At 37.8% G+C, this 15,132-nt stretch overlaps 1 protein-coding gene across 1 annotated transcript in view; it reads right to left on the bottom strand.

Annotated features, from left to right (window-relative positions):
- Positions 1-15,132, bottom strand: part of RPS6KA6 (ribosomal protein S6 kinase A6) — a 75,729-nt gene that overhangs the window by 37,664 nt on the left and 22,933 nt on the right. The window contains exons 5-11 of the mRNA XM_019536487.1: positions 13,398-13,477; positions 10,146-10,252; positions 9,837-9,874; positions 5,273-5,415; positions 4,329-4,399; positions 2,364-2,452; positions 849-913 (exon numbers count right to left, since the gene is read on the bottom strand). Coding sequence (XP_019392032.1) covers positions 849-913; positions 2,364-2,452; positions 4,329-4,399; positions 5,273-5,415; positions 9,837-9,874; positions 10,146-10,252; positions 13,398-13,477 — 593 coding nt within the window. The remainder of the gene's footprint in view (positions 1-848; positions 914-2,363; positions 2,453-4,328; positions 4,400-5,272; positions 5,416-9,836; positions 9,875-10,145; positions 10,253-13,397; positions 13,478-15,132) is intronic.

Raw genomic sequence — 15,132 nt, 5'->3', positions numbered from 1 at the left:
AGGATTTTGGAGCCCTGGAGACCAGAAACATAAATACCTATTTGGATATCATAGATGCTAAAAGTCAAGAGGCCAATTTCTTTCTGTTGGCCTTAGCTCTGGAAGATACAGTTGTCTAAGATACATTTACACACATTGCAGCTTCATCCTCATGACTATTAGGGCTTCCATGGTATGAACAGGGAAATTATACTTCACAGAATGAACAGTTGGGCTAGATTCTATGCTGCTTACAGCAGACCTGTATTGCAGCATCAAAATGAAAGAACAAATGCTGAGGAATAAGCAGGCTAGAGATGGCTGCCTTTCATCACACTAGTGGGGAAATAGATTAGTTGGAACTCAAAAGATGGAACCAAGAAAGCCACCCACACATTACATTTCATTGCTACAGGCAGCTAAGGGAAACTGAAAAAGGGTTTTGTCCATGATGCTCCTTCATTCCAATGCACAGGAGAATGAGGCAGCATACCTGTAGCCCTGACAAACACTGCTACTCAAAATAATTTGATCACTTGCACACAAAACATGAGCACATACTGCAAGATTTGCTCCGACACATTGCCTGAGAACAGACAAACTTTTCTCTCTCACTGAAGAGGTTCTCTTTGGCTTTTTAAAACTGTAGTATGCTGCAATTCAAATCACCATTTCCAATGTTAGTGCATATTTTATTTGATCAAGAGCTTCAACACTATTGTGCTGAGTAATGTAGTCTTCAAATACAATGGTCAGCAGCAATATGTGCTGTCTAGCGTGCCCTGCTTAATTTGCTGCAAATAGAAAGATATGTTGCAAAACACAGCAAAACTGAAAAGGATTTTCAATTCAGGATGTTTTGCACTTACATTCCAGTCAACAGTTGAAAAAAAAGGATGTCTCTTGATTTCTTCAACTCCATCTGAACCAGCTCCTGACATTAACAGAAAACAAAAGAGCTGAATTTACAATTTGCTGTAGGGCAAAATCTCTAAACAAGACTGCATTAAAACTTAGTCCCCCTTTTTAAAATGTTTGCATGGAATCAACTTAAACATGGACAGTGTCCCAGAGAAACAAAATAATTAAATGCAGAAGCTGAAAAAGAATGCACTGGAATTGAATGTCACTTTTCAAATTCCCTTTTCAAAAGGTGAAATGGCTTGGGGTTCAGCTTTAGTATAATATGTAAAAATGGCCTGTTTGCAAGGCATATAAAAACAGCAAACAAAGAATCAAGAATGCTTGTCTGCAAGTCACTAATTGAACAGTTAATCTAGTGCTAAATTCCCAAAAAAGCAATTGGGGAATATATTGATATTTTTTTTTTTCCAAACTACCCGTTTTTGGCACTTTATGACTGTTTTACATCAGTATTACTAGCCATTTGGATAGCATGATAGGCTACTGTGCTGTGCCTCTGGAGAGCTAGTAGCAAAAACAGGAAAATGGGAAGCCATATTAAGCTATAGAGAGGCATACAGATGGAGCCAAAGTAAGATACATTTATACAGGGTCCCAGGGATGCTTCTTTCCTGGAATGATAGTCTGTTCATATTGCCAGACTAACAGCACGGGTTACGCTGATGAGAAAATGCAGCTGACTATGCAGTACAATATTGGTGCACAGACTAGTGAAAAACTATCGCACATATTCACCAGGTTCCAATTCCTAAAAATCCAGATTATTTGATATATGGTCAGGGTATGGAATGTACATTCAGTGTTAAATTATGCTGCATTTGTATCGTTCCTGCCTTGCCCACATATTACAATTAGAAAGTAACAGCTATTCCTCTTTTGAGAAATGCTCCCCTTTTAAAACTGCTGCAAATATACATGCATCTATACCCACAAATACCTTGCAAAAGGAAATCCATACATCCTACGCTATCTTTATAGATAGCAGTTTATCTGTGCCTGCTTGGACTGAGACAGTTAACTTAGTCTATGTAGAATGCTACATTCAGGATTTATAGAAATCACTGATTTTTCCAAGACTTTCATCTTTAGCCAGCCTCCCTCTAAGATTTGCCTAGATCAGGGTCGGGCAATTATTTTAGGTGGAGGGCCACTTACTGAGTTTTGGCAAGCCATTGAGGGCTGCATGACAGGCAGTCAGGGGTAGAAAAATATTAATTTTCTAAGTTTTTTGGGGCCCCACAAGCTGGACAGAATGGCCTGGTGGGCCCCATCCATCCTGCGGGCCACATTTTGCCCACCCCGGCCTAGATGATCCAAATCCAGGATATTCATGTTACTCTGGGCATTTACATGTGACAAAACTGAAGTCTGATATGGTTATTCGTTTTAAGCTTAGGTCCACAGTTAAGTTTCACGTATTATTTGTACTTTCAACAAAGGTGTAGGCAAAACAAACTTACCTAATCTATTTGATGGGTTCCTTTTAAACAACATCCTTAAAAGACTTTGAGCTTCAGGGCTAAGGAACTGAGGCATTCCAAGTTTTGCTCTGGAGCAAAAAAAGAAAGAGAGCGGGAAAGTTTGATTTCAAGCTGTGGATTTAGACGCCTCAATTACATCTTTCCCTGCATGTTATCTAAATAGAAGGCAGGGTGGATTTTCACCTTATAGACCAACCAAAGCAGACAGATATTATCATCAAGCCATTCTACAAGAATGGTAGGAAAAAAAGAAGAAAAACATGATAGAAATATGCTGCTTAAAGTGAAGGCAGATTTAAGGCTCCAGGTGAGCAAAGCAGTTAAGATCTCTAAAGATCTTTCCAGATATATTGATGTATTATAAAATAGGATCCCTTTTATTTTGTAACAGCCAAAATGAACCTGAACATACACTCATAACCCAGGTCACTTGATTTATCTTTTTTTCCAAGAGAAAGATTCAGTAATGATTTTATCTGCTAATGTAATGGTACCAAAGTGGCTAATTTCACAGACACAATTACTAAATTTTGAGCAACTTAAATTATTTCAATAAGTGTTTTTCAAGAAGCTTGAAACTCGTTTGCAAAACTAAGACTATAAAAATCAATCATTTCCCTTTTTCAGGCAGCCAGAACAAGACCTCTTTCTTTTAACATTCCTTCTCCAAGGTCTAGGTTTTTACCATTTGAGCTAGAGGAAATTCCCTGTTTAGCCACTTAAGCTAGGCACATACATTCAGGGAGGTTAGAGTGCATTAAAAGTGGCCGCCAAATCTAAACTTAGCTCACCCAGTTGCAGACCTTACATTAATAGGATCCATCTAAGTGTGAACTGTACAGAAGTTCAGGACAGTCAGTTCAATCTAAAAATGGCTGAGCCAATTTAAGTTAACCCAGCTGCTGAGGTATGTAAATCGGGTCAGCCATTTTTAGACCAATCCAACTATCCTGAATTTCTGTCCAGTTACCAGTGCAGCTCCAGGGCTGGGAAAGCCCAGCCACCGGCCCCAGCCCTAGCTTTAGGACTGTGCTTTTTCTACATCCTCCCTGGCATAGGGCTATTTTTAGCCCCCTGGTCCCTTTCCAATACCCCCAAACAGGCAGCTTCCCCACTGGGGACCAGCCAGCCTCCCTCTCCCCAAACCTGCCAATCCCCCATCCTGCAAGCCACTTCCCGTGCTGATTTGGCAGTGTCAAGAGCCAAGCAAGGTGGGGTGGTCGTAGAGGCAGGAAGCCTGGGGGCGTTGCTCATCTGGAGATGGGGAAAGAGAGCTTCCCCATAGAGCCTGCAAGCCCCCTGGGTCCTGCCTGCCCTCAATTCACCAACTCCGCCCATCTCCCTGATCTTGCAGACACTGCTGGTCCCCACCAATCCTCTCTCCCAGTGCTCCCTCCCCCCACACTTATCTTAGATTGGATGACCAGTTTTAAGTCATTTTATCCTCCCCAGATGTATGTACACACCCTTATAAAAGGGCAATAGGTCTCCTCTCCCTCAAACAAGGGCATCAGGATTTGGTAGGGAACTTTATTGTTTACAGATACCAAATACACTCCCATTGTCTTACTGCAAATACCACCACCTCCTCCTCTCCCTAGAGTAATATACACACACCAATTTTACAGAAAATAAGTCACACTGTGCCAATAAGATGGGCTGGGAACAATGGCAATTCATAAAATTCCTTCTGTGCTTTACTGTTTTTTATCAAGCACAATAAATATAGTGGTTTATTCCTCGAGTTTGAAATCATGGAGATATTCTTTAGAATCTCCATAATTTGGGATCACATCTTTACTTCTTTTGTTTCACATTTTATAAAATGTCACATGCTGAAAACAAACAAGTTACAATACCCAAACTAAAACATATTACAGCTACATTTTTTGACTTTCTAAAATATAAACAAAATATTTTATCACAAATAGAATATATACTTACTTTAATATCATATTCATAGTTTCATTTCGATCTTTACCTTGGAATGGTAGTGTGCCGGTAAGCATTTCAAACTGAAAAGAACAAATGTTTACCTAATCAATATCAAGGTTTTTTAAATTACTCTTACAATGTTTTAAACAATAAATTCCCAATTGTACTACTACACCAAACACATGAAGACGAAGTCTTCAAAGATACAACCAGAATGATCACTAGTTATTTTTTCATTTCTGAAGCAACTTATGACAATAAGTATAGGCAGATGATACTGATACATGACAATGATGTAAAACACCTTGATGCTTTTATAGAACAAAGCTAGGTGATGGAGCTCAAATCTGAAACCTACTTAATTTGCAGTTTTATGGGAAATCCCTCTGAAGAAAATTTTTCCACAAACAAAAAATGCTAAAAAGTAAACTGCCTTAATATTTTTTTTAACTTCAATATTAATATTATGCTAATAAAATAAGTTTACTGTAAAGCACAGGCAGAAATATTAGCATTACTGGCGTCTTCCACTTCATTATACTGCTGTTCATTCAGACAGGCTCTCTCTGGCAAACACTTATCAAGCATTTTGCAAAACCCTCAATTTTTTCTTTTACTAATAAGTAGTAGGGGGAAGACACTCAAGATATAGTTCACACCAAACTGAAAGAAACTAAATAAAATAAGTAACACTATAAGAGATCATATTTATGTAAAGTTTTATCAATCTGTTATTCCTTACAGGTCTAAACAAGTCTAGGTTAAACTTAATTCAAAATAAAATTGCTACTTTGATAACAATTCAGTTACTGCCTCCTTCCAGTTCTTCCCTTCAGACCAAGAAAATTCCCATTATGTCTAGGCAAGGTTACTCAAAGTTATTTAACATGTATTTTAAATACATGCAATATATTTGACTGTTAAACAAGTTTAAACAATTAAATATACAGTACCATAAGAACACCAAATGACCACCAATCTGCACTCTGGTTGTGGCCTCTCCTGTTTACTACTTCAGGTGCCATGTATTCTACAGTACCACAGAAAGAGTAGGCCTTCTTTTCTTGATCTACTGATTCTTTGCTGAGTCCAAAGTCTACAAACAGCATTACAAAAATACATCTAGTAAAGTTTAAGAACAATATTTTAAATAATATTTTGGAAATATAGTAAAATAATGTTTAGGAGTAAAATGTTTATATTAGAGCTCAATGGATAGTAGACGATAGATTTTTTTTAGTGACTTGTCTCATACTAGTCTACTGTGTGATGCCAAGGACATTTTAGAGTGGACTGAAATTCAGGTTCAATTGCCCAAACTACTAACATTCATATTTAGAATCAGGTGCTTAATACATTACATATTTAGAACCTTAACAAAAGCAAAAAGTTCTACTTTTCTTCCTAGCACTGCTTGGTGAGACTTTGCTGCTGAATTGTTATAAAATGGAAAAACTGGATGCAAGTGAGTTTCACTAAAGGAAATAATAAAATTTAAATTAACAAAATAATGCAAGTAAAAACTAGAATTAAAATATGATGGCTCTATGCCATTAAGGAACATAGGGGCTTCAATTAAACCAGATAGTTTAAAAAGTGAGTTGACAGCTGAGAATTAAATGACTGAATCAAGCTAGAAAAAAATTATTTTATCCAATTCTTGATATGAGCCCAACTTTAGCATGAGTTTCTTAACAGAAGTACCTTTATGGTAGGAAAGAAAAAATATCAAAGGACAGATTTTCAGAACAGCTTTTGGGTTCTCAACAAATATGATACTGTTCTTTCCCCAAAAATACAATTTTTATACTTTTATTATGATAATGGAGGCTCCAGATCTCTTTGGGAAATGTAGCCCTAAGCTCTTATGCAAACTAGCAAATGTAGCATGTACAAGAATTATTTTTGGTCAAGTAGGCTAGAAGTATTGAAATTAGACATAAGATAATGTAATAAAAGTATGAAAGTCTGTAGCTACAGAGAAAAATACTATATTTCTCCGAATACCTAGACACCTCAGAGCACATTCAATTTGAAAGCAGTGTTATTATAGCTCTAGTGTGCAATGATATTAGATGATGAAAGCAAATTTGCAAAGAGTAGAGGTTATATGCAGGTGCAAAAATGCCCATGTAAATTATCCAAGCACATCTGCACACGCAATAACCTACACCTGAGTATTCACTTGCATATCAAAACTGTAGTCTGGGTATAACTCTACTCCATTTGTAGCCATTGTTGATGATATGTGTACAATGTTCAATATTAGACCTTATATTTTTCATTACACTCACCTTTATATACAATTCAGCTTCATATCTGATGAAGAACTTGGTAATTTAAAACTTACTTTCTCAGGAATCATGCACTTATAAAAATGATGGACTTACAGACCCCAAACTCAAGATTACTATTCATCTGTGACATTGGTACAACCTGGGCAAAAGAATGCAAACTCAACCCTCTACACCAAAGTTACAACTCTCTAACTGAAGGAAAGGCCTGAGGAATGAAAGCAACTCAGTTAAGTTCTCAGCACCCATACTTAGGGGACCTACCAAAATCAAGGCAGCAAACAGGCAATTTCATGGGCTGACCATGGCACTGGCTGCCATTTTCACACTGATTGGTGGAAAGGGCTGCCATTCATGTGGCCCAGCCCCTTGATGCTGATTGGTGGAGAGGGGTAGGAACACATGAAAGACAGCTCTCTCAGCCAATCAATGGCAGAGGGAGGAGTGGGCACCCCCTGCGCACACATTCAGCAGGCTGCAAAGCCAGACCACAGTGGCCACTGGCTCCCACTGGGACGCCAGGATTTATTTTCAGCAAGTGCCCCCTCCCCACCCCATGATTCAGTGCAAAATCGTTTATTGCAGTGTTTGTGGCAACAGCCATTTTTCCTGGTGTTCACAGAAGCCGCAAAATCGCTGAGTGTAGGTCCCTACCTATACTGAAACAGTCTTTCAAGAGAGGCCACTATTATGTTTACATGGGAGACATGACTGGGAGCAACAAAGCTAACACTTATTAGTATTAAGTCAGAAATGAAAAAGTCAGCACTACTTTTGGATATGCAGACCTACAGAATGAAGTCTTTTAAATGTCTGTCTGCACACCCTTGATTCAGATTATAGAAGGCTACAGGTCAACATAGAAGTTCACTGACAAAGCAATGTGAAGAAAGCTCACAATCTGGCCTTCAATAGGTTTAATTCTAATTAGTTGTACATTATCATGCACTTTCATGGACACTGTGTGAGCTTCTTTTTCATGTACCTTTAAACTGCAATATTTACACTAGTTTTTGGCACTAGTTACAGGCAGGACAAAGATTCAATCAGAAAAGAAGTGTAAGAACTGACAAACAGAGGAAAAACAGGATATATTTTTGCTTCATATGCAATTATAAAATATACACTTCAGAAATCAGCCCGATTCAATCTAGATTCATAGATACAGTACTGTCGCATCTTACGCGTATTTAACTTATGCAACTTCAGCTATACGTGCTCGACGGCTGGTGCTAGCCGCCAGGTGCCAGCCAGGGCACAGTGTGTAGTGCGGCGCCGTGTGGTACTGCCTGCACGTGCCAGCATGGCTGGGGAGCTCAAGCTCAGCTGGCTGCTCTGGCAGGGCGAGGCAGCGGAGGGCGAGAGGGGCGAGGAGTGTGTGCGGAAGGTGCAGCTGTTGCACTGCACGCACGGGCCAGGCGGCGGCGGCTGCTCGACGCCAAACCCGGAGATTTCAGCTATACACGCTGACTTCGGACTGTAACCCCCACGTAAGATGCGACTGTACTGTATAGCCTGCATGGCTATCATATCAAATTTCTCAGCTTCTGAAGCATCTTCTCTCCTCCCTGTTTCTTTCTTCCTTTACTCCAGATGTATACACATTATTCAAAAAATGCTTATTTATATTATTAACTGCTCCTCCCCATTTTCTTTTCATTCGAAGGAGAAAGAAATTCTGAAATTCTGACTCAGGGCTGCCGTAAAAGCAACATTCAAATGCTGACAGAAAATAAGTTATTTGACCCTTGCCTCAAATAACTAAAAGACTTTCAATTTCTGTTGAGGGGGGAATAAGAAAGGGATTAAAGTACTGATTTATCCAACAAAATAAAGAAAAAACAAAAAACTTTAGCCCAGCCTGCCCTCCTCCCTGCTTTTCTGTTAATCATTCCCGGGTAGTGAAGGCCCCAAAGAGCCAACATTTCTGAATATGACCTGGAAAAAGCAAGTTATTCTGAATTATTTATATTAGTTTTGAATTTTTGCTCAAGAGAAACAGAAGGCAGAAAGAAAGCAACTCAGAAGCTGAAGAAATGCAAGAGAATTGAAAATTCATCATCAATGACATTGTATATAGGGAATTAAATCCCTTGGGCTGTTTAAGAGCCTTTGCACCCTAAAGCAAGAACACATCCTATTGTACTTTTAAATAATAAATATCAGGTAACTCTGTGGTTTATGCAAAATCCATTTGGCTAAGAGATGCAACAGCAAGAATTTTTTTTTTTTAAACAAGAAAATCTATTGTGTATGTAAATTGCACTAAATGGATGAGTTTAAATCTCTTTTTAAGCTTGCAAATCAGGTCTAATGACTGTTAATATTTACACAACAAAGCAGATAGTGGATTTTATAACATACCGTTACCTCCTTAATTATAATCTGAATATGGTAATAAAATGTACAAGTAAATGTTCACAACGTTTTGTACTTACTAAATATTTACAGCATGCCCTATTAAAAACCGGTTTAATTGCCGATATGTATATGTATTCTAGCTTCATATTTTTTAAATTAAATTTTTTAAAACCATGGTTTTCTGCCATTAGGCAGATAACTCAGAACTGCTAGAAATTACATTTTTAATATACTCTTAGATTTTTTTAAAGAATGCTTTAGGCGCCTTGTTGTCAGCACCAACATCTTTTATACCAACAGCATTTCCTTTCCTATCCTAAAAGGCTCGGCATACTGCAATTCCTGTTTCAATCAATCATCTCCTTTACTCTTGATCTTCAGATAGAAAGACATTTTACAGTCAGCCTTAATATAGGCCACTATTACTTAGTGATCAAATGGCTTCTAAGTTAAACTTGTTTTTAAAAATGCAAAAGGTATTTTAAAAAACATACAACTAACAACTATAGCTATTTTAAGCATGACCGTTTCAATTTTTACAGCTGTATTATTGCTAAATCTGCAATATGATTTATGCGAGCAGTCCTCAGTACACATTCATGTAGTCATCCCAATGTCAGTGGTATTCTGCACGGCATACAGACTGGCTAACGCACACCAGATTGAGCAATCTGGGTTTATGTTAGTTGCATTATAAAAAAAAGCCTTGCCAAGATTTATAAGAAATAAAAATCACACTAAAACACCTTTTAAAATCACCATACACCAGCCACTATACAAGACAACCCTGGCTACAATATCTTTACCACATTGTAAGCTTTTGCACAAATATTAATGAGCTATACTAATAAGTTTTTCCTACCTGTTAACTTGATATGTCCTGCTTCATCAAGCAAAATGCTGAAAATTAAAATTCACATTCACCAATAGACATAACATGAATATTTACATAAAGCAATTTAAACATAAATATTAACTATTTGTAAGTCAACTAATTTCCAATTTTAATCAAACTATTTTATATTTAAAGCACGGATATATTTTAACTATTAAAAACAATACATATTACAAAAAGCATCGATTAAGCTTTTATATTATAGAAAATATCATCAGAATAAGAGAAAATTAAATAAAATACATATAATAGTAGGTAAAATACATTTTACTTTACTTTTCTGGCTTCAGGTCCCTGTATACAATTCCCAAGCTGTGTAGATGATCCAAAGCAAGGGCCAGTTCTGCGAGGTAGAATTTCACATCTTCCTCTGTAAACATAACCTAATAAGAACTGTATAGATTTACCTTCTGATCTTGTCTTCAGTTTTAATACTGCAGTCTAAATTTGCAACTCTTGCTCATAAGCACCACATTTTATAAAGTTTCAGCTGGCAGGTTCACCTGACACGAGTTACATGAAAGTTTCCTGAATGATTTAACTGTACCTTCTAAAAAATTTTAAAAATATATTCCTCAATAACTCAGAGCAGTTGTTCTCAACTATTTTAGACTCAAGGCACCCCTCCATTTCTTTTCTCAATTTAATGGCATCCCACTTCAAAAACTAGTGTTACTTTTTTTTCCTTCTGAATACAGAAAAATACAACAATTTTTCTATCACAAAGAATCCAGAAGGATCAGAAAGTTTTTAACATTATGGTTTCCCATTTGAAATCGCTGGGTTTATCTTGGGAACAACATGTTGGTGTTTGCATACCTAGTGGTACAAAAAGAGGCACCCAAATTAGAAGGGCTGCACAGCAACCAGGTGCCATGAAAAACACCCACTGTTTGAGAGATAAATATTAAAAACAATGCTTTTCCATCTAAAATTGTCAATCGGAAGAAATTTAATCTCTGTATATTCTGACCTGATCATCACTAATCATTGTGAGAATCCTCTATTTCTTCAGTTTACTGAATTGCTTGGTATGATAAAAAAAATCGTATTATATGTAATCCACAGGATACATAGCATGGCTAGTTAACGCCAGTATTCTAACCTGGGCTTTCCCAGCAAGCTTGAAGCATTCAGGGGGCATGTTCTGCACCCTGATTAGCTGCGATTGACACTGGTCTCCCTGGCTGCCTGGCTTGCAGGGTCAGAGGGCATGGAGAAAGGCTTCCTGAGGTTCCAGAGGATCACTCTGCAGACAGTTACCTGTACAGCCATTCTGTCTTCCAAGAGATATTCTCCTGGGAACCATCTAACTTGGGTTGCTCTCAAGATATTTTTTCTCCCAGAATGGCCATGTTTGCTCTGGGAGAAAAATACTAAATGTCTGTACATGTTTTCTTTTCTCCTGGGAGAGCAACTCTCAGGAAAAACCAAATATTTCTACGTAGCCTTAATAATCAAGAAAAATCAAGCTATACGTATTTTTATTCTAGGAGACTTCAGCATATATTTAGTTCTATCCAGCTAATAATTACTACATGAAGTATACAAGCTAGTTTAAGCTTAGTAACACACAGGACCTTGATCTGGGTCTGAATTAATCCTTCAACTAGTCATGTATTTGGGGTATGAGATTCTCTTAGAATAGATGATTCCTTCTGCTCCCCCTACTTCCTATTCATAGCATCAATTTTTTGTTTTACGTTTTAGTTATGGTACTGTATACTATTTTACTCCTTTGTTTAACATACTGCCAGTGACCATCACTATGGGAGAATGCTTAGTTATTATTGGTTATGTCATTGTGGCATCCTCAGAAGGTGACAGTTTCTCTGGTCTTGTAAAAACTGTGGTTATTAAAATGCGACAGGTCAATATTTACAGTTGTAACAACAGACACTCATTTATGGCTGAACAGCTTAGGGTTAAGATTAAGAAATGTTTTCAACTTACATGGCACATAGCACTGGTGATTCGCAGGGGGTGCATGCACACCTCCTGAGTTTGGTGGTACACTCCCTGCAAAAAGGCACCACCAACACCGCTGGCAGTGCCTGCGGGTGGTCACCACTCGCCACCCCTCCCTCGCTGCTGACAGTGTCTGTGAGTGGTCCTTGATTGCTGCTGGCCACTGCCAGCAGTGTCTGTTGGTGGTCCCCTCCCCATCATAGCCAGTGCCGTGGCCACCTGTGGGAGCTCACAACTTGCTACCACCATGCTCCTGCTGCCACCAATGCCTCTGCTGCCTGTGAGAACTCACCGCACCCCCCCAGCCTCCAGGGGCATGCAGCGTTCATGGCATGCAGCGTTACTATACTGCCTGTGTACTAAATATTATGCAACAGAAATATTAGTAAAAGATTTGTTTCTTTATAGTGCCAGAAATAAAGATGCAACTGTGTGTCTTCTAACTATATTCACATAAAGAATGAAGCGCAATGAATAGGGCTGTACGAAGCTTTGGTACGTGATTCGGAGGATAGACAGCTACGATGTATTTTTACAGCCCAGTTCTGAAATCAAGATCCATATTTTAAACTGGTTTTAAAATTCAATATAATTTCAGGACATATCGTATATAACTTGCTGTTTCTCCTTTCCTGAAAGCAATACATAGCTTGATTTTTAGGAATTATATAGGCTTAAAAATATGAATTCACTCAGATTTAAAGATACTACTACATGATACTGGAGTATTGCTAACTGGTATTGATACTCTTTCACATTGTGAAAGTATTAAGCCAACTAGTTTTCAATGACCTCCAATATACACGGTCAAAAATGAAGGCCTTAAAACTACCAGAGGGGCGGATGATTTAAAATGCAACACACAATTGCAAAATTTAATACTATAATCTCTCTTTACTACAAAGACCCTCCTCCCCCAAAAAACCCACCAAAAACACCTGAATGCGGAACTGAAGAGTTTTACCAAAATGTTTTGCAGAAGAAGCAACTGTTTTTTGTTTGAAATATTATGAATTCAGTTATAGTGCATATGAAACTTCTTATAAATTGACAAATATTTGAAACACATGGTCAGAAATGCAACACAGCACCAAAAAACATGAAGTTAACAAACAGTAGCGATTTTCCCAAAACTAAAAAGAAAGAATTTTAGATAAAATGCTTGCTACTTTAGCTCTCCAAGACTAACTGCTCAGTTTCACTTTAATATAAAACTGCAAAAAATAGCGATGTAGAGGTATATGCAGGCCGTATGGAGTAGCTAAATTGACTTCAAGCTCTAATCAAACCTCTTTTCTTTATCACTAATTCTTATTTACCTCAAATAAGTCTATGAGCCATAAGGCCACTTTAGACCAGAGAAAAAAAAGAAAATTCAGGACAATCAACAAAAGTTTGACAGTGAGGTTTCAAAGACTATGGACAGTGTCTTTGTAAAAGACTAAATGAGACCCTAGAATAAAACTGAAAAGAAAAATGGAATTTTCCATGTGTAATCTGTGCTTTCCTGCTATGAAAAATATTTTAATATTCTACTGAAGTAAAATTTTAAGCACGTACCTCTTTGGATAATCGTGTGAACACATCTCCTCCCCTGAGAAAATCCAATATTAAATATAGTTTCCCTTCGGTCTGAAAGGCTGATTTAAAAAAAAAAAAAAAAAGACAACAGTTAACGAATAGCTTTATATGATGATAGAAGAGTTCTACGCAGAACTAAATTATTCCAGAATACAAATTGAAAAAGTAAGAATACACTTGTTTCTGAATTGAAATTATTTATAATTGGCACAAGGAATCCATATAAATGACTGATTTCTGTGAAGTAAAAAATAAATAATGACTACAAAGTCTTAGTGAAAGGAGATCTCATAATCATGCTGCAATTCTTTGCTAAGCAGAGAGAAACTCCCAATACATGTAACATGTAAAATATCCATCTGTCAATTAGTAACAGTGCACTAGAATGTTTTTCCCATCAATTGTTAAAATCTAACAACTTCATACATTAAGAAGTTAGGAATTAAAAACATTATCCATGTATTAGCCCAACCACTGATGGAATTTTCAATATAGATACAGACCAACTCTTATCATAGCTAAGAGTTTAAAAGGTTTTATAAAGAATTGCTTTTAAGACAAGAAAAGTAACATGTGTGGGAAATGTCAGTCCAATTTATACAATCTCTGAAGAGTATACTGTAAAGCACATCGGTGAAAAATTCAAAAACTGTTTTCAAAACAATGAGGTCATCCCTCTTGACCTGCTTGTATGCATTGTCCAAGGTGTATAAAACACCTCATAATTCAATCCCTTGCATTACCCATAATAAAAGACATAAATGAGAAACTGACAAAGTCAAAAACATTCACCTAAAGTCCTTTCTTGTCAAAAGTTACTTACTGTTGCTCTAACACCTAACTTCTTAAAATTTATAGCAACCATAGCTCTTCCCATCTAGCTTGGACTAATTCATTGCCTCTGCTTGGCGGAGCACTGAATCATCCTACAATCTCAGGAAAGTAGAACTGTGGGAAGTTGGGCCACAGATAGCTTCCACTGCCGGAGAAAAAAGCTACATACATCATGTTTGTCAGCACAGAGCTTGATTTCCTTGGCACCACTGATTTTTGATTTCTCAGATCTTCCTTCGAGTTTTGGCTTTGATGAGCTGATATCTCCTTCTTCTGGAGACAAGGTGCCATCTTGCCAAGCAGAATAAGTCCTCTTCTTGTTGAGAAGGTATTGAATCTCACTGTTTCTCTTCTCGTTGTTTCTCTCATTAAAACCAGTCTTCATGTCAACAGGTGGTATAGCCAATAGACTCGGCACAGGCCATATGGACAGCAACTTTAAACCCCTTCCTCAATGTTGCCTTCATTTGTGGACAGGACAGAGAGCTTTTCATGCAGACAGAGTTGAAGATCCTTACATACCTTCGAGTCTTGAAGAGATATGGTGTTGACAGCCCTTTGCACTGCTTTTAGCAGTGTGCAGGTATTCAGAGCAAACTGGATGTTCATATGGACCTAACAAGACAACAATCCATCCAGCAGTCAATCAGCTCTTTGCCCGGCTCATGTTTCACAGTTGGTAGGATCGGAAGGGACCTGAGCAGATCATCAAGTCTGACCGCCTGCCATGGCAGGAAAGAGTACTGGGGTCAAACAACCTCAGCAAGGTGTACATCCAGCCTCCTCTTAAAGACCCGCAGGGTAGGAGCCAGCACCACTTCTCTTGGAAGTTGGTTCCAGATCCTAGCTGCCCTGACAGTGAAGTAGCGCCTCCTGATGT

The sequence above is a fragment of the Crocodylus porosus genome, unplaced genomic scaffold (genome assembly GCF_001723895.1).
Source record: "Crocodylus porosus isolate Cpor-Errol unplaced genomic scaffold, CroPor_comp1, whole genome shotgun sequence".
Taxonomy (NCBI): Eukaryota; Metazoa; Chordata; order Crocodylia; family Crocodylidae; genus Crocodylus; species Crocodylus porosus.
The sequence above is the reverse complement of the archived record's forward strand: the minus strand, read 5'-3'. Positions and strand labels throughout refer to the sequence as shown.